Source organism: Pelophylax lessonae (genome assembly GCF_965119305.1).
Source record: "Pelophylax lessonae genome assembly, chromosome: 3".
Classification (NCBI taxonomy): Eukaryota; Metazoa; Chordata; class Amphibia; order Anura; family Ranidae; genus Pelophylax; species Pelophylax lessonae.
Window position 1 is genome coordinate 425845333 of NC_138770.1, and position 26223 is coordinate 425871555.

The 26223-nt window shown below is 42.0% G+C and overlaps 1 protein-coding gene across 4 annotated transcripts in view; it reads left to right on the forward strand.

Moving 5' to 3' along the window:
• Positions 1-26223, forward strand: part of LAMA2 (laminin subunit alpha 2) — a 1405743-nt gene that overhangs the window by 511727 nt on the left and 867793 nt on the right. For all 4 annotated transcript variants that reach the window (XM_082249565.1, XM_082249566.1, XM_082249567.1 and 1 more), the window contains exon 9: positions 14032-14131. In XM_082249565.1, the coding sequence (XP_082105691.1) occupies positions 14032-14131 (100 nt within the window). The remainder of the gene's footprint in view (positions 1-14031; positions 14132-26223) is intronic.

Sequence of the window (26223 nt, forward strand, 5' to 3'; positions counted from 1 at the left end):
CAAGGTTGGATGCCGAGCTACTCATGTCCAATTCCTCGTCCTCACTGATGTCATTGAAGGTGTGTTCTTCCCCCCAGCCACGTACAACACCACGGGTACCAGATAGGTGACAACGAGCACCCTGGGATGCCTGCTGTGGTTGGTGTTCCTCCTCCTCAAAGCCACATTCCTCCTCTGACTCCTCTTCCTCACACTCCTCTTCCAGTGTTGCCGCAGGTCCAGCAATCGATGGTAAGGCTGTTTCTGGTGGTGGTGATGGTGACCACAACTCTTCCTCTTCCTCTTCACGCTCATCTACGGCCTGATCCAGCACTCTTCGCAGGGCACGCTCCAGGAAAAAAACATATGGGATGATGTCGCTGATGGTGCCTTCGGTGCGACTCACTAGGTTTGTCACCTCCTCAAAAGGACGCATGAGCCTACAGGCATTGTGCATGAGCGTCCAGTAACGTGGCAAAAAAATACCCAGCTCCGCAGTGGCTGTCCTAGCACCCCAGTCATACAAATACTCGTTGACCGCTTTTTCTTGTTGGAGCAGGCGGTCGAACATTAGCAGTGTTGAATTCCAACGTGTCGGCTGTCGCAAATCAAGCGCCTCACTGGCATGTTGTTTCGCCGCTGAATATCTGCAAAGTGCGCCATGGCCGTGTAGGAATGCCTGAAATGGCCACACACCTTCCTGGCCTGCTTGAGGACGTCCTGTAAGCCTGGGTACTTCTGCACAAAACGTTGCACAATCAGATTCAACACATGTGCCATGCACGGCACATATGTCAACTTGCCCAAATTCAATGCCGTCAACAAATTGCTGCCGTTGTCACACACCACTTTGCCGATCTCCAGTTGGTGCGGGGTCAGCCACTGATCCACCTGTGCGTTCAGGGTGGACAGTAGTGCTGGTCCGGTGTGACTCTCTGCTTTCAGGGAAGTCAACCCCAAGACATCGTGACACTGTCATATCCGGCATGTGGAATAGCCCCTGGGGAGCTGGGGGGGTGCAGTTGGTGTGGAGCAAGACGCAACAGCAGAAGAGGACTCAGCCGAGGAGGTTAGCAAAGAGGATGGAGTAGGAGGAGTAGAAGAGGTGGCAGCAGGCCTGCCTGCAAGTCGTGGCGGTGTCACCAACTCCTCTGCAGCAGAGCCACGCATTCCATGCTTGGCAGCCGCCAGCAGGTTTACCCAATGCGCAGTGTAAGTTATATACCTGCCCTGACCGTGCTTTGCAGACCAGCTATCAGTGGTCAGATGGACCCTTGCCCCAACACTGTGTGCCAGACGGGACATGATTTCTTTTTCCACAATAGAGTACAGGTTGGGGATTGCCTTTTGTGAAAAATTATTTCGGCCGGGTACCTTCCACTGCGGTGTCCCAATAGCGACAAATTTTTTGAAGGCCTCAGACTCCACCAGCTTGTATGGTAAAAGCTGGTGGGCTAAGAGTTCCGACAAGCCATCTGTCAGATGCCGGGCAAGGGGGTGAGATTGGCTTCTTACGCTCAAACATTTCCTTGACAGACACCTGACTGTGGGCAGGTGAGCAGGAACTGCTGAAGGTGAGAGGCGGAGGGGCGGGTTGTTGATAGGGGGCATGGAGGACAGCAGTGGTTGACGTGGCTGAAGATGCTGGACCAGGAAGAGGATGGTGGCTTTCAGTTTGTATGCTGCTTTTACTCATGTGTTGATCCCATAGGCGTTTGTGATGTGAGATCATGTGCCTTCGCAAAGCAGTTGTACCTAGGTGGGTGTTGGACTTCCCACGACTCAGTTTCTTTTGGCACAGGTTACAAATGGCATCGCTGATATCAGAGGCAGACACACAAAAAAAATGCCACACTGCTGAGCTTTGCAAGGACGGCATTCTGGTGGTGGCAACAGCTTGCGTTGATTGGCGTGCTGTCTGGCTGACCCCGGGTGCCGAATCTACATGCTGTCTGACTGCGCCACTAGCTCCTTGCGATGACCTCCTCCCCCTGCTTCCAACTCGTCTCCTCCTCCTCTCTGTCTCCCCATATGAACTTTACCCCTCTTCTTCTGCTCTTCGAGCAGGCACCCAGGTGACATCCACAGACACATCGTCATCATCAGCCGCTTCACTTGACAACTCAGCAAAGGCAGCAGCAGCAGGTACAACATCATCATCATCATCATCACAATGTACGTCCATGTGTATAATGCTGCCTGACTGAGACATATCCCCGTTATCTACATCCTCTGGCACTAATAGTTGCGCATCACTTATTTCTTCCAACTCATGTGAAAATAACTCCTCTGACGGATCAAGTGAAGCGGCTGTGGTGCTAGTGTTGGTGGTGGTGCCGGCGGGCTGGCGAGTGGTAAATTGAGAGGTGCCCGCAGCTGAGCTGGAGGAGGATGGTGCATTAAGGTTCCGAGCGGAAGCTGTAGACGATTGGGTGTCCTGTGTAAGCCAGTCAACTATGGCCTCAGAATTTTTTGAGTTCAGGGTCTGTGGTGGCCTCTGAACACTGGGCATTATTCTAGGGCCTAAGGAAATCACAGCACCACGACCACGACGGCCCTTGCGGGGTGGCCTGCCTCTGCCTGTCATTTTTTTTTAATGTGTTATTACTGTTGTACTATGAGTGCAAGCTGCTGTGCCACCTTATATATCAGTGGTGGGTGGGCAGTGGCACAGTACACTCTCTGTGGACCTGACAGCAGTCACTGGCACCCAGGCAACTGCAATTTAAAAAATATATATATTTTTTTTTACTTTGCAAGCTGCTGTGTCACCTTATATATCAGTGGTGGGTGGGCAGTGGCACAGTACACTCTCTGTGGACCTGACAGCAGTCACTGGCACCCAGGCAACTGCAATTTAAAAAATATATATATTTTTTTTTACTTTGCAAGCTGCTGTGCCACCTTATATATCAGTGGTGGGTGGGCAGTGGCACAGTACACTCTCTGTGGACCTGACAGCAGTCACTGGCACCCAGGCAACTGCAATTTAAAAAAATATATATTTTTTTTTACTTTGCAAGCTGCTGTGCCACCTTATATATCAGTGGTGGGTGGGCAGTGGCACAGTACACTCTCTGTGGACCTGACAGCAGTCACTGGCACCCAGGCAACTGCAATTAAAAAAAATATATATTTTTTTTTACTTTGCAAGCTGCTGTGCCACCTTATATATCAGTGGTGGGTGGGCAGTGGCACAGTACACTCTCTGTGGACCTGACAGCAGTCACTGGCACCTAGGCAACTGCAATTTAAAAAAATATATATATTTTTTTACTTTGCAAGCTGCTGTGCCACCTTATATATCAGTGGTGGGTGGGCAGTGGCACAGTACACTCTCTGTGGACCTGACAGCAGTCACTGGCACCCAGGCAACTGCAATTTAAAAAATATATATATTTTTTTTCATTTGCAAGCTGCTGTGCCACCTTATATATCAGTGGTGGGTGGGCAGTGGCACAGTACACTCTCTGTGGACCTGACAGCAGTCACTGGCACCCAGGCAACTGCAATTTAAAAATATATATATATTTTTTTACTTTGCAAGCTGCTGTGCCACCTTATATATCAGTGGTGGGTGGGCAGTGGCACAGTACACTCTCTGTGGACCTGACAGCAGTCACTGGCACCCAGGCAACTGCAATTTAAAAAAATATATATATTTTTTTACTTTGCAAGCTGCTGTGCCACCTTATATATCAGTGGTGGGTGGGCAGTGGCACAGTACACTCTCTGTGGACCTGACAGCAGTCACTGGCACCCAGGCAACTGCAATTTAAAAAATATATATATTTTTTTTTACTTTGCAAGCTGCTGTGCCACCTTATATATCAGTGGTGGGTGGGCAGTGGCACAGTACACTCTCTGTGGACCTGACAGCAGTCACTGGCACCCAGGCAACTGCAATTTAAAAAAAAATATATTTTTTTTACTTTGCAAGCTGCTGTGCCACCTTATATATCAGTGGTGGGTGGGCACACAGTGGCACTGCAGTGGGCACAGTACACTCTGTGGACCTGACAGTCACTGGCAGCCCAGGCAACTGCAATAATAAAAAATATTTTTTTTTTCAATTTATTGAAACAAGATGCTGTGCCACCGTATATATATCAGTGGTGGGCAGTGCACTGCAGTGGGTACAGTGCACTCTGTGGACCTGACACAGCACTCACTGCAATTATGACAGAGGAAAAAAAATATATTTTTTAAAATGCCAGGTACTGTGCCTGTGCCACCCGAAATGAGTGTGGTGTGCACGCAGTACAGTCTGTGGTAGGTCTGTGGCCTCTCACACACAGCGGGCAGGCAACTGCAGTCACAGTGTACAATATATATATATATATATATATATATATATATATATATATATATATATATATATAGAAAAAAATCTATTACCTTACCAGCCCTTAAAAGGGCTTTTGGGGACGCTAAATATATATATATGTATATATATAAATAAAAAAAAAAACCTCAATTACCAGCCCTTAAAAGGGCTTTTGGGGACACTAGATAGATAGATATATATATATATATATATAAGAAGAAACAACTCAATTACCAGCCCTTAAAAGGGCTTTTGGGGACGCTAGATATATATATATATATATATATATATATATATATATATATATATATATAAAAAATTACACAAATACCAGCCCTTAGAAGGGCTTTTTGGGGTGCTGTCCTTACAGCAGTAGTGGACCAAGAACACTGCAAGACCAGGAACACTGACTGACTGTCCCTAGCTTAACAGCAGCAGCAGCAGCAGCTCTCCCTACTCTCACTACACACACTGCTTCAGAATGATCTAAGATGGATGCTGCCCTTGCTTATTTATAGGAGGTGGGAGGGTGTGGGAGGGAGGTATGCTGATTGGCTGGAAATGTGTCTGCTGACTGTAAAGTTCAGGGTCAAAGTTTGCCTCAATGATGTATTATGGGGGGCGAACGGGAACATGCGAAGTTCGCCGGGAACTGTTCGCCGGCGAACAGTTCTATACATCTCTATTTATAAATACATATTTTTTAATAACATTTTAATAACCATTGAACATACTGTATATATTTTGAGTATATATTGTAAATGAACAATTTTGCACAGAAAAAATAAATTACTACTAATGAAGTGTGTCGTGTGGCTGCTGCTGCTGAATTTTGTAAAACTCTATCTCTCAGCCCGCACAGTACAGTGATTGGAAGAACAGAGATTGTAAAGTTCATCTGCACCTTTGCTGTTCAAAGAACACCTTGTTTTCTGTGAAATGACTGCAAAAATGTTCTAAATGGAATAGGTGCCAAGGGAGTGACCCACTGTGAGAGCATTACTCCAGCAGCTGAAACTGTAACACTCGGCATTAGATGTTCAATCCTTAGTGTAGTATGCAGGTGTAACCCAGCAGAAGTCACACAAGGGGAAAAACTTGATTTTGTGGAAATTTACTTTGACAGTGCAAATGTCTAAAAATTGTTTTGCCAAAAGGTCAGCTTTACTTAAAGTAGAAGTAAAGGCAAAACATTTTTTTCATATTGGATAGAGAAAGGGAGGGTTATAACCCCTGTAAGGTTTATTTTTGCCATCTTTGTTCCATTGGGGAGATTTACCTTCACTTCCTGTCCCATAGCCAAACAGGAAGTGCAAATTATGAGATTTTATTGGGGACCTCCAGGTCACCAGAACTAGTGTCACCATTGGAAGATTTCCCCTTCATTACTTTTCTGGGGACAACCTAAAATATGGGATTTCCTTTTACTTTTACTTTCAATGATAGTGTTAAACAGGACAAATAGAGAGGATGAATCTTCCTAATGGGGACACAGGCTGCAAAAAAAAAAAAAAAAAAAACCTGACAGATATTCTAATACTTCTCCCCTCTATCAAGAAAAAAAAAAAAAGTATTGCCTCTAGTTATACTTTATAGCACATGGTGCATGAGAGTCAGTGCTAAGGCATGCCTCACCTAATTGTTCTATGTAGTACAAGCATAGACAGTCTTCAGCTTGTGTGACAAAGCCCCATGATAATTAATATATAATGGAAAAGGGTTGTGGCCATGATCGGCATGTGAAAGGATGCTTCTCCCACAGCTCCCGCCGCTGATGTGATAGTGATCCCCCCCCCCCCCAGCCTACATACCACTTCTCCATCGGGACACCCAATTGGCATCCGAGTGTGTGCCTTCCCTGGAACCGCCGCTGACTCTCTGCACCAGGGGAATGACCCGCAGCGAGAAAGTAGATGCAGTGGCCCTGGACCTCCAAGATAGCGCCGCCGCAGCTATGCCAAAAAGAACACCGCATGGCCCAGACAAATCCAAGGATATGGGTACTAAGTCTGCCAAGTCCCTGCACAATCAGGGTAAGGATCCTCCTTGTGACATGCTGTGTTATGCTCATAAGATGTCAGGGGCATTAGAGGTGGATCAGCAGGAGGACTCGGAGAGCTCTCACGATACTGAATCTGGGGAACTGGAGCAGACAGCCATCTTGCCAATTCAAGATAAGGCAGACAGTACAGATGTGCAGGCTCCTCTGCTAATGGACACTGGGGGGCAGGATCCTGAGCAACCTACACTTGCTGCAATCCTCTGGGAAGTTCATCAGTGTATCTCCTCAGTTAACAAGCTTAAAGACCAATTTGGGGGCCTGAGAGACGAAGTGTCCCTAGTGCGACAAGATTTACAGAAAATTTGGGAGCGGACCACAGCGGTGAAGAGTTGCGTAAGTGACATTGAAGACCAGCTACCTCCCTTGGTCTGTGACATGAAGACAGCCCACCAAATAGCAAAAGAAGCAAATAGCAGGGCAGAAGATATGGAGAATCATCTCTGCAGGAATATTGTCTGCATAGTGGGCCTTCCTGAACGGGACAAAGGGAGAGACACCACAGTCTTCCTAGAGAATGGGCTCCTGGAGCTGTTTGGGAAAGATGCATTCTCACCATTCTTTGCAGTAGAAAGTGGCCATCATATGCCGGCACATCCACCCCAATCTGGAGGGCCCTCAGGGCCTATACTAGCAAGATTACTACACTATAGAGATTGGGAAGCAGTGCTGAGACAAGCGTGGGATCCAGCCAAAATCCAGTATAATGGTGTTAGAGTGTCCTTCTATCTGGACTTCTCGGCGGAGGTCCAGAGACGCAGAGCCAAGTTCACTGAGGTTAAAAGGCACCTAAGAAACCTGCAACTATCTTATGTTATGTTGAACCCGGTGAAGCTTCAAGTAAGAGCAAGAGGACAGGTGCATTTATTTGAGTTTGTTAAGGAGGTCTCTGCCTGGCTTGACCAAAATGAACAAGCTCTTCACCATCGTCAAGATGCTGATAATGGTGATTGATCATTAAAACCTACCTTTACCGTTTGATACCATGTTGCGTTGTGTTCTACTGTAAAGAAGCATTATTACTGCTGTTCTCTGGCTGGGGGACATGATATTGCAGACCAAGCTGTGATTGTTGCTAAATTGTGCCCACCTTCTGTTGGAGCACTACAAATCATCTACCTACACATGTTTGCAAACACTTCTAGCACTTGGGCTACCCTGCTGGGGGGACAATTAGCTCAGTGGCAGATACGTTTTTCAAGTGATTCACGGTAGTCAGAAACTATATTTTAAGGGCCTGGTAGCCCAATTTTATTAAAAAGGTAAATAAAAAGTCTGTAACATTCCCACACAGGGGTTCTTCTCCTGGTAAATACACAAACAGAAAATGCTACCTACCTGGCTCTTTATGCTGGTCACCCCGACCATAGGTGCTTCTGTGCAGACCGCTTTATTCTAGCATCCACAGCTCCGCTCTGGCCATTTACTGCCTCTTGCAGATACACAAACACACACTCTCTGGCTGCCAGCTGCAGCCTCTGACTCCTGGAGAGGATTGGAGTCCTCCTGACTCCCCATACACAGACCTCCTGTCTGTTGGGTGAAGCAGTCTCCCACTGGGAGCCCTGAGGTCTTACTAAACCCTTATATTTATATTTATAAAAGGGCTCTGTGCACCTGAGCACACACCTTGCTGGTCCTCCACAAAACCCGGACACAGGGTTGGATATTCCGTCCCACTCAAGGCACTATGGAATCTCCCAACTACAGACCCCCATCCAGGTATACCAAAACCTGGAGAAAGCTGCAAAACACTCCACATCTGCACTGTAATAAAGATGTGGAAATGTGTATGTGGATACACTTTAATCAATTGAAAGTGGTGTTTGGTGCACTTTAACTTGAATACTCACTTAACAGACACACTCCACCGACACACTACAATATACTGCAGTAAAACTGCACTGATGCACTGCAATATACTGTGGTAAATGTGCAATAATGCGTTAAACCTACAGTAACACACTATTACATACTGCGTTAAACGTGCAATAATGCACTCAAGTATACTGTGTTAAACATGCAGTGACGCAATGATTTATTCTGCATTAAACGTGCAGTAATACACTCAAATTTACTGTGTTCAAATGTCAGTAAGGCACTGATATATACCGTGTTAAACGTGTGGTAACTCACTGAAAAATACTGCGTTAAACATGCAGTAGCGCACTGAAATATACTGCGTTAAACGCGCAGTAACACACTATTATATACTGCATTAAACTTGTGGTAACGCACTCAAATATACTGCGTTAAACGTGCAGTATTGCATTCAAACATACTGCGTTAAACGTGCAGTAAAGCACTCAAATATACTGCATTAAACATGCAGTAACGCACTGTTATATACTTTGTGAAACGCACAGTAATGCACTAATACTGTATATACTGCGTTAAATATACAGTAACACTCTGATATATACTGCGTTAAACGTGCAGTAATGCACTGATATGTACTGCAGGAAACCTGCCCTGACAAATTAAACTGACACTAAAGTAAAAATTAATGGTCACACTACACTCACAAAAACTGACACTAAAGTAGAAATTATTGATCACACTACACTTACACTGATTTATCACTAGATTTAAACTAAAGTGATATTAAAGTAAAAATGAATGGTCACACTACACTCACACTGAACTATCACTATATTCACACTAAATTGATATTCTACACTGAGAATAGAAGCACAATAGCACACTATGGCACACCAATGCACTAGTAGCACTGAGCAAAGCCCTGTTCTATCTTTCTCCATGCCAATATCACATTGCAAATGACTGCTATGGGGAGAATATTTTTACAGTGTGGGGCGGGACTAAGAGCATTGAGCCATGATTGGACAGAGTCATCATTACTTTCTCCAATCATGGCTCTGACAGTGCTCTGTGCCCTGATTGGCCAAATCTTTCATTGCTTCATCCAATCAGGGCTTCCAATGCACTGTGCGATGGCGCTGTGCATTGTGGTCATTCGGCGAGCCGAACAAATGGTTGAACGCCCCGATAATTCATGTGTTCGTTGAACGGGCGAACAGCCAATGTTCGACCCAAACTCATGCTTGGGCCAAACCATTTGCCCAACTCTAATGCAGAGCTTTACATATACAGTATATTGCTTAATTTATTTATGACTCTCTCACATTTACAGTAAATAAGAGAAAATATACACACATTAGACTTAAGCGCCAGTTCACATATATGTGATGACAGACATCGCTTGTGATTCGCAGCACACTGCTCTGCAAATCACATGCGATGTCTGTGCAATGTAAATTTAGCCATACAGATGGTATGGATACATTTGCATCGGATTTGGACACAACTCACATAGCACTCTTTTTTGGGCCTGCACAAGAATCGAATCGCTGTGTTCACACATATGCGATTCATGTCCGAAAATGACAGTTTGCACTGTGATATGCTAACTGATCTGAGGGTGTCGTTAACTTTGTATTGACACCCCCAGCAATTCGCATATGGCAGTGTGAACTTCCTGCGAGTTTAATGTGATGCGGGAACCCAAAGTCTATTCGCAGGATTCCCACATCGCATATGTGTGAGCCAGGACTAAGGGTTGGGTGGGTTTTTTTTTAAAGACAATTAGTCATGTTTTATCCTATGAAAGAATGTTATTATTTCTTTAATCAATATGGTTATGTGAGTTGTAGCCTTCCTATAAAAACTTCACACTTGTGATGGGTAAATCTGCTTGGATTTAATTTGCAGACACATTCCGTGAATATGGCCAACAATCCAAAAATTGCAAACTTTAATGCAAATGGATTGTAAGGGGAAACCAAACAAAAAAATGGCTTGGGTTCCCCTAAAACCCATGCCAGACTCTCATTCATACATTCAGCCAGGAGGTCGGGGAAAGGAAAGAGGAAAAGAGAGTGTGAACCCCCTCAAACTATATTAGGCCACAAGCCCTCAACATGGGGGGGAACACCCTGGCAAATGTTCATGTTGTAGAGGCAAGGGCCTCTTCCCCATATCTTTGACCTGGCTGGATGTGGGATCTGCAGGGGAGGGGGGATATGTATCAGAATGCAGAGACTTACTTTAACCACCTCAACCCCAGTCACTTTTCAGATTTCAGCGGTGTCACACTTTAACCACTTTCCACGATTTGATGTAGTCCTATGTAGGCTCAGAGAAGTGGTTGTACCGGGGTGATATCTACAGCTAGAGGCATCATCCCGGGTACCTTTTATTAGAGCCGGCAGTCAGCTTTCAGAGCGATAATAGGCGATGCCACTCGGCCGTTATACCAGCGAGCGGGTGGGAACACCCCTCCCGCGGCTCTGCCATGGTCTCCCATCCCACCGGGTCTGCCCAGGTCTCCCATCCCATGTCCACTGGCTGGTTGGAGTGCCGATCAAAGCAGAATTGATCGGGTCTCCAATGTAGTAACCCGGAAGTTGCGTGCTGACGTCCGACCGGGTTCCTCGGTGGCTAAAGGCACCAAATTTAAAAAACTGTCTGTATTCGAAAATGCTGATTTCAGCATTTTGAATACATTGAAGTGCAGTGGAGGGGTCTGGGATCTTTTGCACCCCCAATCCCTCCATAAACAATACCTGTCACTGCCTATTATTGTCACAAGGGATGTTTACATTGCTTATGACAGCAATAAAAGTGATCAGATTTATTTATTTATTTATTTTAAACTGTGTTAAAATTAAAAAAAATAAAATAAAATAAATAGAAAAAAAATTAAAGCGCAACCGTCGCCTTGAGCTTGCGCACAAAAGAAAAGGCATACGTAAGTCGCGCCCGCAAATGAAAGCACTGTTTAAAACACACATGAGGTATCGCCCCAATCGAGTGAGAGCAATAATTAAAAAAAAAAGAGCTACTCTGTAACTCTAAACTGGTAACCGTTAAAAATGTTTAAAGCGTCGCCTATGGAGATTTTTATGTACCGTAGTTAATCGCCATTCCGCGGGTGTGCGCAATTTTAAACCATAACATGCTAGGTATCTATTTACTCAGCATGCTATCATCTTTCACAATATAGAAAAAAAAATTTACTGTTTAGTTTTTTTTTTAAAATGCAGTGAAATTTATTTTTTTCAAAAAAAATGGCGTTTGAAAGACCGCTGCACAATTACCACGTGACAAAAAATATTGCAATGACCACCATTTTATTTTCCAGAGTCTTTAAAAAATATATATATAATGTGTGGGGTTTCTAAAAAATATATATAATGTGTGGGGTTTCTAAGTAATTTTCTAGCTAAAAATACAGATTTTAAATCACATCCTGAGTGTGGCTTGGGGTGGAATTTCAGTACTATTAGCGGTAACCCCGAGCCACCCTCAGGGATCCCACCAGGGAGGATGGCTGGATTCTGGAAGAGGTTACTTACCTTGTCCCCAGGATCCTGTGATGTATTCCGGCAGTGTATGGCGTCCGGATCTTCCGCCTGATGCTGTGAGCCCCGGCTTCTTTTCCCTGCGAGCATCGCGTCGCAGGGGGGTGGAACCGGCGGCAAATTAAAAAAGTAAAAAACACAAACACACTGATACATTGTAATCTTATTGGATTACATTACTAAAAAAAATAAATTGACCTTAGTTTGCCCCCCAGTGCTTTCTTTAATGCCCTTGCCTGCAGTTTTACTGTACTTTGTATTTGGAAACTGCAGAACGACTATGGCATCAAAAAAGCCACCTGATTATTGTGAAGAATCACGAAAGTCACCTGTTTTTGAAGCATTTTTTACACATTTATTTGCACATGGACTATTATTTTTATTGATCATCACCCCACTTATATACCGTATTTATATTTAATTTATTGTCATTTGTTATGCTATTGCACTTATATCTGAGCACTCATTGCTTTGGCATTTTACACTGAGAATATTTGATATTGTTTATTATTGCTTCAACACATATTGTTTTATCATTGTGTATGTCTTGAACACCACTTCATTTATATTGATTTATCACCTCATTGAAGCTACACAGTGTATATATTCGTTCCACATTTTATATATCGTTACTCACCTTTTGAGTTTTCTTCACATCATAGCTAGGATTATGTGCTATATCCAGCTGTAGGAATATTCACAGTTCTGGCCTCATACATTGTTTTAAAAATTTTTTGGATCTTTTTTGAACATCTAGTGAAACAAGCGCCCATTCCCCCCCTTTCCTTCACATATTAATATGTCTCCAAACTTCCAGGTTTTTCATTGCGTGCCAGTAAAGGGGTGTTCATATCTTCAAACAGAGATGGAGGCTATAGTTAAAATATTTAAATCAATGAGGCTTTTTAGATTATTACCAATAAACTTTATGGAAGCGCACACCATAATGCATGTCCACTAGCATGGGCAGGCACCTGTTCCTGTTAGAACTAGGCAAGTGTTTGCATCTTTGGGACAGGAAGGGAAATCTCTCCACTGGAAATCGTGCACAAGGATTTTCACTTTTACCTACTGAACGTTTTGGCTATACAAATACTTTAAATTATAGGTGGAATGGCAGCCCTTTAGATGAGCCAATATGTAATGATTTACTTGTTTATATGTGGTATACAGCACATGGCAGTAATATAGTTATATTGTATTTAGCATGTCATTTTATTCAATGTTGTTCTAGTTACTAACTGGTAATATATGATTGTTAACTTAGTATATTTAAATACTTTATATATGTTTTACTATCATTCCACTCCAAGTCTTACTTCAAGCCTGAAATAAGGTGTCAGAGAAGGGAAGCAATGGATCTCGCTGTACTATTTTGTTTGTTTGCTACCTATATTACTAAGAGATGGGTCTCAAATTTTAGTTTGTAGAGTATCCACGTTGTATTAAATGAAGCTTAAAATTTGAATCAGAAATACTGGTGAGTTGTGCTGATTTCTGTTTCTTATACTGCACTACTGTGAGATCACCAAAATGTTATATGTATAGAGGGTAAATTACCATTTGGTTCAGTGTATGTTGTTATAAATGACTGAATGCTTGTATTTAATCCTTTACAATAGTCTGCAATATCTAGGCTTCCCATTCCAGCTGCTATTGTAAAATGTATTTAAACCCTAACAATGAATTTACCATTTTATTTTCTCTTTTGGTCTGTTAAATATACCATGGAAAGCATTTTTTTTATATTCGTTCAACAATTGCAAAAATATCCCACCAAACAACCAGTGTTGTCCTGTGATTTCTGCAGTCTTATATCAAGAATTGTTATCAGCACCACCCAGTTAACTAATGTGAACTACAGAGCAGCCCCATCTAAGTTAAGGCAGTGAGGAGAGGCTCCTTTTCTAGGGTGACAATGCTGATTCTCTATTGATACAGTACATAGAGTGAAATTTGTCCATTGGAAAGGAAGGATGTTACTGGCAGAATAACTAGGTGAAAATATAGGAAATAAGCAAAAAAAGAAAACTAATGCAACTATCTTTTCTAAGCAGTGATAAGCTGCAATGTATTAAATTTACTTCTTAGATTTAGATATCTTTTACCTTACTAATTACACAAATATTAAAAGCATAATGTACTTTGAGTTTTATTTATGTGAATTTTCCCATGCATACCAATTAAAATGTGTTAAAAAAACTTTTATAGCATACTTCTGAAAGTTATTTAAAAGTAATTGAAAACTTATAACAATAACATGTTATTGTTTATTTCGTTAGCTGTCACCAGACCATCCTAAACCTTGTCGTCCATGTGACTGTGACCCAGTTGGATCTTTACATGGTGTTTGTATCAAAGATATGAAGGGAGCTACAAAAGGTATTTTTTTTTTAATGTGCCTATGCATACAAGCTTGTTTGCATACCAGTGTCACTGAATTAGTTATATGTGCTCGGTTGTGGACTTTTCATTTATTTTTCTATTTAAACAATAATATACAATAGTACTTATGAATACTGCATATTAATGAACTACTGAATATGACCAGAAATCTGGTATTTCAGTAAATAGCACTGGTTTTATACCATATACTGTTATCCATGTGATCACCAATAAAATTTTCACATTTATAGCAGAAAGAAGGAAAAGGCTGCAGCAGAATGTTGGCTGTTTGACCAGCCCTATATTCATAGATTTCATTGGTCATAGATTAGTCAGGTCAGATTTTGAAGCCAGCAGATTGGTTCATACACCTCTGGTTATTAGCCTTATTACTAGGGATGGGCGAACGGTTCAGCCCAAGCATGAGTTCAGGCCAAACATTGGCTGTTCATCTGTTTGATGAACACTTGAATTATCAGGTTGTTCAAATGTTTGTTCGGCCCGCCAAATGACCACAATGCACTGTACCGCCGCATAGTGCATTGGACACCCTGAATGGCTGAAACAATGAAATCTTTGCCCAATCAGGGCACAGAGCACTATAAGAGCCATGATCAGAGAAATTAATGATAACTTCATCCAATCATGGCTCATTGCTCTTAGTCCCACCCCACACTATAAAAGTATTCTTTCAAAAGCGTGTGTGATATCGGTATGGAGAGAGATAGAGCAGGGCTCTGTTCAGTGCTACTAGAGAGTTAGTTTGCTATAGTGTCCTATTCTGATTTTGTAGAATATCAGTTTAGTGTGACTCTAGTGATAGTTCAGTCAGTGTGAGTATAAATGTTTATTTTTATTTTAGTCTTAATCTAGTGATAGTTCAGTGAGTGTAGTAAGTGACCATTCATTTTTACTTTAGTGTCAGTTTGTTTTGTCAGGGCAGGCTTACTGCATTATAAGTCAGTGCATTATTGCGCAGTATATTTCTGTGTGTTACGTGCCGTTTAACGCAGTATATTTCAGTGCATTACTGCACGATTAACGCAGTATATTCCTGTGTGTTAGTGCACGTTTAGCGCAGTATATTTCAGTGTGTTATGCGCCATTTAACACAGTATATTTCTGTGCATTAGTGCACATTTAACGCAGTATATTTCAGTGCGTTACTGCATGATTAATGCAGTATATTTCTGTGCGTTATTGCATGTTTACCATAGTTACATAGTTAGTGAGGTTGAAAAAAGACACCAGTCGATCCATTTCAACCTATGATGAGTGTGTGTTTGCTGTTAACCATACATTGTTTACCCCTGTATGTTGTGGTCTTTAAAGTGCACATCTAATAGTTTTTTTAACCGGTTGCCGACTGCTCACAGTATATTTACTGCGGCAGTCAGCCCCGGCCAGGCAGAGTGACGTAGGTCTACGTCGCTCGCCTGTCACTCCTTTTAGAGCCAATAGCGGGCGAGCGCGCGCCCGCTGAGGCGCACGCCCGCCTCGGCTCATTCACAGAGGAGTGCGGGCGTGTGACCGGCGGACCCGATGTCCGCTGGTCACACTACGATCGCCGGTACAGCGGGAGAAAGACAGAGCAGCTTATGTAAACAAGCCGTCTGTCATTCTCCCCTGTGTAAAAATGAAGATCAGACGGTTCTACTATGTAGAACCGTTGATCTTTGTTTTTACACTAGGAGACCTGTCCCCCTACAGTTAGAATCACGCCCCTAGGACACACTTAACCCCTCCCTGTCCAATACAGTTAACCCCTTCCCTGCCAGTGTCATTTTTGCAGTAACAGTGCATATATATAGCACTGATTACTGCAGTAATGTCACTGGTACCCCCAAAAGTGTCAAAAATGTTAGTCAAGGGTCCGATCTGTCCGCCGCAATGTCGCAGTACCGCAAAAAAAATCGCAGATCGCCGCCATTACTCGTTAAAAAAAAACACCAAAAATGACAAAAATCTTTCCCTTTGTTAGTAAACGCGATAACTTTTGCGCAAACCAATCAAAATACGCTTTTTGAGATTTTTTTACCAAACCTATGTAGCGTAAAACAATTTGGCCGAAAATGTTAAAAAATTTTGATTTTTACATTTTTTTGGGGGGGAATTTCATATAAAAAAAAAAGTGAAAAATATTGTTATTTTTGCAAAAATTACGCTCTTTTTTTGTTTATAGCGCATGATCAAAAAATCGCACAGGTGATCAAATACCACCAAAAGAAATCTCTGTGGGAAAAAAAGGACGTGAAATTCGTTTGGGTACAGGGTCGCACGACCGCGCAATTGTCTGTCAAAATCACGCAGTAAAAAATCGCAAAAAAACCCCTGGTCAGGAAGGTGGTAAAATCTTCCGCGGATTAAGTGGTTAAACTATCGATGCTCCCTGGTGATACCACTGCTTGTAGAAAAGAATTCCACATCCTTACCGCTCTGACAGTAAAGAACCCCTTACATAGTTTAAGGTTAAACCGCTTTTCTTTTAGTTTTAGTGAGTGGCCCAGTGTCTTATCGTATTCCCATTCTCTGGAAAGTTTGTTCCCTATGGTATGATCACCAGTACGGTATTTGTACATTGATATCATATCCCCTCTCAATCATCTCTTCTCCAGAGGGAATAAGTTCAATGCTTTCAGTCTTTCCTCATAGCTGATGTCCTCCATTCCCCTAATCATCTTTGTTGCCCTTCTCTGGACTCTCTCCAGTTCCAGCACATCCTTTCTGAGGATCGGTTGCCAGAACTGGACAGCATATTCAAGATGTGGCTGGACCAGAGTCTTGTAAAGTGGGAGAAAAAACTCTTTATCTCTGGAGTGACTCTCCTTTTTTATACATGCCAGTATTTTGTTGGCTTTGCTTGCAGTGGCTTGGCAATATATGCTATTGCCAAGCCTGTTGTCCACTAGGACCCCCAGGTCCTTTTCCTTAGATTCACCCAGAGGTTCACCCTCTAGAGAGTAACTTGTGTTCGTATTTCTGACACCCAAGTGCATTACCCTACATTTTTCAACATTAAACCTCATCTGCCATGTAGTTGCCCACCCCATTATTTTGTTCAGGTCTGCTTGTAAGATTACCATGTCCTGCATAGAAGATATTGGCCTGCATAGCTTAGTATCGTCCACAAATACCAAGATTGTGCTGGATATCCTTTATTTAGTATGTTCTTGAAGCACTCCATTTTTTCTTCAGTGTTCTTTGCTCCTAGGGTTCTATCCCATTTGATATTGCCTAGCAAAGAGTGCAGTATATTTCTGTGCATTATTGCATGTTTAACGCAGTATATTTCAGTGTGTTATTGCACGTTTAACTCAGTATATTTCTTTGCGTTATTGCACGTTTACCACAGTATACTTCAGTGTGTTACAGTACGTTTACCGCAGTATATTTCAGTGCATTAGTGCACATTTAACACAGTATATTTCTGTGGGTTACTGCACGTATAACGCAGTATATTTCAGTGTGTTATGTGCCATTTACCGCAGCATATTTCTGTGCGTTACTGCACATTTAACGCAGTATATTTCAGTGCATTACATGCCGTTTACAGCAGTATATTTCTGTGCGTTAGTGCAGTTTTACTGCAGTATAATGTAGTGTGTGGATGGAGTGTGTCTGTGTAGTGAGTACTTAGGTTAAAGTGCACCAAACATCACTTTCCATTGATTACAGTGTATCCATGTTCACATTTCCACATCTTTATTACATTTTGTTAATAAGCACCTTCCCATTATATCTGGGAGGCCAACAAGGAGAGGCAAATGTTCCCATGGCACTCTGAGGGGGCCAGCAGCATATGTGTCCACAGGCAAAGGTGGACATGGTCAGTCCTCAGGCAGGGCATCGTTTCCTCTGTTTAGTGATGTTGCCTGTGCTATCCAGCCACAGCATGCAGAGGAGGTGGTGGACTGGCTTACTAAACCATTATCATCTTCCCTCACCCAAGTCTAGAGACTAGTGCGCAGTCCACTGCAGCTGCCATAGTGACTAAATCTGCCTCCTTGTCCACAGCTATTCCTGCCATAGCCCCAGCAACAGGCATGGAGGAGTCAGCTAAGTTATTTAAGTGTCAGCCACTTGCTCCTTGATGATGCACAGCCAATACTTGATTCAGATGCTGGTTCTGAGGTTGAGGAAGGTAGGAACATGAGCCTAAAGAGAATGGAGAACACTGGTACACAAATTGGCAGTTATGTTTCCCCCCAGCAGCGGCATATTGCCAAGTTGTCTCCATTGGTAATGAGGATGAAGAAGGTGATGATGAGGTCACTGACACGACTTGGGTGCTAGATAGAGCATAGGAGGAAAGGGAGGGTGAGGCACAACCCCAATGAGGCAGTCACCCTATTCCATTACATTGTGGAGCTGTTATCTCCCGGCACCCTTTCCACAGCTCAGCTGTCTGGGCTTTTTTAGCACATGTGCAGCCGATCACACTGTTGCAATTTGCAAACTTTGTCTCAAGCACATCATGCGTGGCAAAAACACAAGCCATTTGGGTACCACATGCTTGACAAGGCAGTTAACCTCCCACCACTCAGCTCGTTGGCAAAAGCACATGAAAGCCAAACAAAAGGGACACAATTCTGTTCCTCCCCCTTATTCACCTCAGTCTACCCCTGCTATACTTCAAAAACTCCCAGTAGCCTCCACGGACAGGGATGATGGTATAGCACAGGGTGTCCAAGCTTCTTGCTGCACATCTGCCAGTAGCACACCATCAACTGTAGACTATAGCCAGCAAATTTATATGCCCCATCTGCTGCATCAAAAAAAAATACAGTCACTACCACTCACATGTCCAGAGTCTAAATGCAAGCTTTTAAAAGCTGCTGGCTTTACAACTTCTGCCTTTCCATCTGGTGGATTCTGCCCCTTTGGTGAATTTGCAGAATGTGCTGTAATCCAATGGCAGGTTAGTATTTCTTTTCATGTAAGGCCATTCCAGCTCTGTACCATCACGTGGAGGGCAATGTTGTGGCACCGTTTGGCAAGGCAGTCAGCTGCAAAGTCCTAGTTATTGCTGACACGTGGTCTAGCAAGCATGGTCAGGGACACTATATTTAATTCACAGCACACTGGGTACCTCTACTTGCAAGTCAGAATGATGCAGGACAGGGCTCAGAGCTGCAGCTTGTTGTGCCGCCACATCTCCATACAGCTAGTGGTGATTTTGCAAGATTTTTCAGCTCTACCCTCTCCTCCTCCTCCATGCCCTGCTCTGCTTAATTGTCCTACGAACCGCAAGTACCCCTTAAGTGTTCAAGGGGCTATTCAATGAGTCAGGCTAAAAGGTGTCATGCAGTGCTTCAGTTGGTGTGTCTAGGGGACAGGAACCACACTGGAGCATAGATTCTTGTAGCTCTGCAGGGCAGGCCCAGAGGGGGCTCATGCCACGCCAGCTGGGGCCAGGAATGGTGTTGTGCGACAATAACACAAACCTCCTGTTCGCCCTTGGACAGGGAAAGCTGACACATGTGCCATGCTGGCGAATGTCATCAATTTGGGGGTGCAGCATTTCCTAAATAGGTACCCAGGGTTGGAAGATCTGCTAAAGCAGGTCAGACGAGTCTGTAGCCATTTCAGGCGGTCATACTCCAGTGCTCGGTTGGCTAAAATTCAGCGGTAATTGCACTTGTCCATAAACTGCCTGTTTTGTGATATGCCCATGCCAATGGCAGCTGATAAAGGATGCATGCACTTTATTGTCACCATTTGAGGAGGTCACAAGGATTGAGAGCCATGACAATGCATGCATCAGTGACACAATCTCTGTTGTGTTCCTGCTGGAGCAGACTCTGCATGGCAGAGGCATTCAAGGCAGAGCAGCGGGAGGAAGAGGAGGGCTTCCTTTCCTCTCAAGGGCCGCTTTTTGCAGGCACTATTCTTTCTACACCACATAACGCACAAGAGGGAAGGGATGATGAGGATTCTGGCAGTCTTGGAGGCATTGAAGCAGGAGAAGACATACATCAACCCTTAACAGATGGTTTTCTATCCCCAGAGCACTTGGGAGTAATACGCGACTGGGAGGAGGCAGTTCCAGATAATGTAAGATTCTGCTTCTCATACTGCCGCAAACTTGTGGTGCACGGGCTCCCTCATGCTTCAAAGCCTGCGAAAGGGCCCAAGAATATGTGGCATCGAAGAAAAGGATCACTATTGGTTGGCAACCCTCCTTGACCACCGTTACAAGGGGAAAGTCTCAAAACTCAACCCGTCCCCACAGAGGGTGCAGAAGATAAAAGCTCTTGAGGACACTTTTAATAGAAGTTTATCTAATGCGTATCCTGACTCTGGTAGGATACAGTGTCATGGAAAACATAGTTTTGAGGCTTCTGTTGGTCAAGAAAGGAGCGGTGGAGAAGTGGGCCAGCTAAGTGATGCATTTCACAATTTTTTTTTGTCCTCGCCGCCCAGGGCTTTCAGCTTTCACATCCCATCGGCAGGGTCTGCAACATATGGTGGATGATTATCTAGAGACGGAAACAGATATGGAGAGCTTTCCAGTTGACAATCCACTGGGTTACTGGGTCATGAGAATAGACCACTGGCCAGAACTTGCCCAGGATGCAATTGAGCTGCTGGGCTGCCCTGCATCCAGCATGCTTTCCGAATGGACATTCAGTGCTGCTGGAGGTTTTGTCACTGATAATAGAACGCATCTGTCCACAGACTCTGTGGAATGTCTGACATTTATCAAAATGAATTAGTCCTGGATTACCAGCAGCTATGAAGGCCCTTATGCCAATGTCATTGATTAAGTGTTTTTGGGATGTAGAATCTCTGCAAGACTTCTAGGCTGCCTAGGGTTGTGGGTGTTGATTTCACCTGAAAGAAATGTTTATGGTGTGGGTTTCATGTGCACAATTGACACCCAAAGACCAATTTGTCCGCACCTGTTTGACAGCTGAATATCATTTCAATTCTTGACAGCAAGGCAATGCTTGCTTTCACCAAGAATCCATCTATAGAGTTACGGAGTGAAGGCACCTTCGACACCCAAAGACCAATTTTTTCGCATATGTTACTTCTATCCAAAGTCTGCAGAAGAGACACCAGAATGTATCTAAAAAATCTCTAATCTTGTTCCCAGTGCACTACATTGTGGCCTCATCATACAGACTGGCTCCCCAAACTGTTATTTACATAATAAAGAAAGCTTGATGGGAAAATATTATTTTTTTGCCTTTATAAATGCAATTATTTCTTCAGCAGCTTCTGCGCAGTACTCAAGCACTATATTGAAAATCATTTTTCATTTTTTATTATTTCTCATTTTTATGCTTTTGCTTCAAGCATCAGTAAAATCACTGCTCATTTAAAAATGACATTTTTTACAAACTTTTTTTTACGTTGATACATGTCCCCAGGGCAGTATCTGGACCCCATTGTATGTCCAATTACTTGCTTATAAGCCTTCAAAATGGGCACTTTTGATTTTTCCAGTTCGGGTCCATAGACTTCAATGGGGTTTGTTATCCGGTTCCAAACTTTCGCAATGTTTGAAAGTTCTGGTGCGAACTAAACAGGGGGTCGTTCAGCCCATCCCTACTTATCATTGAGTTGTTTTGTAATCATAATTATCCCACTGTTTGACAATAATATCCGTAGAAAAATGTAGGAGCAATGGTTGTATAAAAGCTTACTTTAAGCCTAATTCCAAAAATATTTTTTTGATACTTATGGCTATATTAGTAAACTACCAACCGTGATCCATTAAATAATCTTGAAGGCAAAAGGCTTTTTTACTTTATTTTTTCTGATCTATAGTTAAAAATGTGATTTATTTTTTCATATTTAGAGAATGTATTAATTAATTTTTTACAATATTCCCTTGGTTTATGAAATGCACATATTCTAGGATTTACCTATTTTAAAGTGATTATAAAGCTTGACATGTTTTCATAAAATAGTAAAAATGCCATACTAAGTAGCCATTGTGTCATTATAGTATTTTATTATGTCCATTTGTCACTATATTACTCACTGTGTCATTTTCTTAACAGCCAACAACAATAATATTTACCATCCTGTTAGGCCCTTCTCACATTTTGATTTGATCAGCATTGGATCTATCCGCTGATCCCCTGCTGATCAGAGCAGAGCAGGTAGATGACAGATCCATGTCTGCTCAATTTATGCAGAGTGGACACGGAAAGGTCGTGCTCTGCTCTATGTGTGGTTGAGTGGCCCCCTATGTCCATTTACATCGAACTACTTCTGAATCGACCCTCCTACACAGTGTATTTGAGGTAGCGGGTCTAAATGGACAGAAGTCTATTTACACCAGCAGATCCATAGGTGTGAATGGGCCATCCAATCAGGTCTGCCTAAAAAAAGCGATAGGCAGACTTGATTGGAATGGTCATGCAAAAGGGGCCTCAATTTCCAAATGTCATCCTTTTTATTTTTTACGTTAGGGATATGAAATAGGCAAATGCTGAGGTTGAGACATCTGTGTATGCCCAAGACCCTGTGTATAAATAAAATATTGGTGTGTAGTTACTTTGTTTACTCTTACATTATTCCTTGGTTTACATACAGCAGCAAACCAATGTGGTTAATTTCTAATTCACAAAAGTGTTTAATAGGTAGTTTTTCAAACATAACTCATTTTTTATTTCTTTAACAATAGATAAGAATTGAGAAGTGGAAATAGCACACAGAATTAGGTTAAGATCTATAAGAAGCTATATACTAAAAGAAAAAAAAATACATAAAGATACAGCTATCTAATTTGTGGAAACAGTTTGGGGATGGCCACCTTTCTCTTCCAACATGACTGCGCACCCGTGCACAAAGCAAGGTCCATAAAGACATGGGTGAGCGAGTTTGGGGTGGAGGAACTTGACTGGCCTGCACATAGTCCTGACCTCAACCTGATAGAATACATTCGGGATGAATTATAGCTGAGACTGCGAAACAGGCCTTCTCCCCCAACATCAGTGCCTGACCTCACAAATGCGCTTCTGGAAAACATTCCAATAGACACACTCCTAAACCTTGTGGACAGCCTTCCCAGAACAGCTAAAGCTATTATAGCTGGAAAGGGTGGGCCAACTGAATACTGAACCATATGGACAAAGTATGGTACCATATGGTGCCATTTAAGTTCATGTGCATGTAAAAGCAGGTGTCCCAATACTTTTGACACTATAGTGTATGTGTGTTTATATACTTGTATATGTGTTCTATGAGAATTTAAGAAAAACATTTTTCATAACCATGATTCTAATCATTTTATATAATATATTTTTAATAATTATTTCAATAATCATTATTGTTACCATCTTATAAAACTATGACCATCAATTAGCATTAATTACTAGCTTCATTTTTAAATGTTTTTATTTAAATTTTATTAAATTTTCTAAATATGAATTCATGTGCTCTGCTGGGATTTATTGGCCTGGTAAAAGTATAACTAAAGGCATTTTTTGGCCTGGTAAAAGTATAACTAAAGGCATTTTTTTTTTAGTTTTGTATAGAGTGGAAAGGGTTTTGCTGTCTGTGACCCAATTAAGTAGATTCACTCTATCTCTGTTTGTCTTGTCTACCATTATCATTGAAAGTAAAAGAAAATCCCAAATTTTGGGTTGTCCCCATAAAAGTAATAGACGGGAAATCTGCCAATGTGGATACTAGTTCTGGTGACCTAGTGGTCCCCAAGGAATTCCCCTAATTTGCAGGGTTTTTCTCTTACTTCCTGTTAGGCTATGGGACAAGAAGTGGAGGGAAATCTCCGCCATGGGACACAGATAAAAAAAAACAAAATCTGACAGGGCTATAACCATCCAAAATGAAAATAAAAAAGTTTTGTTCTACTTTATGGTGTTTGGGCACCACCAGATTAAAAAATCCAGTTTCTTGAAAGCTGTGTGACAGCTGGGGATTTGTGACAGTTGAAGATACCGTGAGTGTTTGTTTTAGCAGGGTCCATTTTTGTGTTCTGCAGGAATTTGTGTTTGGTTACAGTGTTTGGGCACCATCAGCACCCTAAACCAATTTAAGTAGGGTCCATCATGTGCTCTACTGTGTTTTTTTGGAAGGGCTATTATGTTTAGGCACTACCAACACCCAAAAAAAAATTTTTTTTTTTTTTCATGGCTGTGTTACAGTGGCAAAAAATATATAATTTGTTGCCAGGGTTGATTCTCTCCTCCACAAGAAATTTCTTGCTGGGTTATGGGGTTTTGTCTCTATAATACCTGAAATCTAATTTTTAAAAAGCTTTTTTATGAACATAGAAACTGTTGGATTTTTTAGGTATTGTGTTGTAAATCAATTTTTTTCTATACCAGAATATTTTAGAGGTTTTAAACCCTTTAGCTGCTGTGAAAGATTTCTCCCTGGCAATCAAAAAATGTACAATTTACATTACCACACACAATATTAAATATTCAAAAAAAAAACCCAGAGCAGTTAAAGAGTTGGAGATAAAAAGATATACACCTCATATTAACTCCCCTAATTGTAAAACATTTTTTTTTTACCTTAACAAATAGCTACGACCTTTGGGGATTTCTATTCAGCATTATATAATTTGAAAGAAGGAAAAGTAGAAAAAGTTAGCATTGATGCCTACATCAAGGATTCCAAAATGCCAACACTTTCACTAGAACTTAGGAAAGAACTGGACCTACCAATAACTTTGCTTGAAGTTCAACAAGTCATGGAGAGGATGAAGTCGGGAAAGGCTCCAGACCTGATGGTCTAACAATACAGTATTACAAGGTGTTTTTTCTGATTTTGGGGCCTCACCTGACAAAATTATTTAATGGAATAGGCCAGGAATCAACCTTTTGTGGAGGTACGTTGGGAGCACAAGTGACAGTGATACCCAAAGAAGGGAAAGACTTAACTCTTTGCGGTAGTTACAGACCAATATCACTGTTGAATGTGGGCCTAAAGATCTTTACAAAGATTATCGCAAATAGACTAACACAACACATAAATTCCCTGATAAATTTAGACCAAGCTGGCTTTGTCCCTCAAAGAGAAACGAAAGATAACATCATTAAAGTATTACATTTAGTACACATGGCAGATAGTACTCATCTTCCATGCGTATATTAGGGACAGATGCAGAAAAAGCATTTGACCGCATTAACTGGGAGTTTATGTTTTCTACATTGAATCATATAGGAGTAGAGAAGACTATGTTTCATTGGATTCAAGCCATTTATTCCACACCATGGGCGCAAACAAAAGTAAACAGTAATTTATCAGATCCTTTTCCTATCAGAAATGGGAAAAGACAGGGATGCCCCCTATCTCCTTTATTATTTGTTTTATCTTTGGAGCCGTTTCTCTGTCGAGTGAGACAGAACCCGGATATATCTGGAGTAGTGCGTGGAAATAGGCAAAATAAAGTAACTGCATATGCAGATGAATTGTTGTTTTTGCTCACTAGACCAGATATATCATTGCAGAATTTATTGAAAGAATTTGAAGTATATGGAAGATTATCTAATATGAAGATAAACTTTGACAAGTCAGAAGACATGGGAGTGGGAGCTTTTCCCTCCTACTTCCAGAGGTTGAAACAAAATTATGCTTTTAGATGGACAGAGGGAGCTATAAAATATCTAGGAACATATATCCCCCCCAAGGTGAAGAGAGTATATGAATATAATTTCATTCCCCTTTTGAAAAGAATACAATTTTTAGAGAAATGGAACACAGGAATACATTCCTGGTTCGGTAGATCAAATTTGATAAAGATGTCCATTCTTCCAAAATTTTTATATCTCTTCCAAGCTTTACCTATTTATATTCCAGCTCAATATTTTAAACAAGTTCAATCAGTATTTATAAATTTTGTCTGGGCAAAAAATAAATCAAGATTGGCAGTTAAATCTCTAAATCTTCCAAAGAAGTATGGAGGCGTGGCATTACTGGATATGCGTAGATATTACCAAGCCTCCAATCTCTGCCGTCAAATAGATTGGTGTAGACATAAGGAATTTAAATTATGGGTACATTTGGAACAATCTCAAACGCCAATACTTCTGAATAGGGCTGCTTGGTGTTACGACCATCTGCCTGGGAGTCTGAAAGGCCACCCGCTGATAGGCAACACA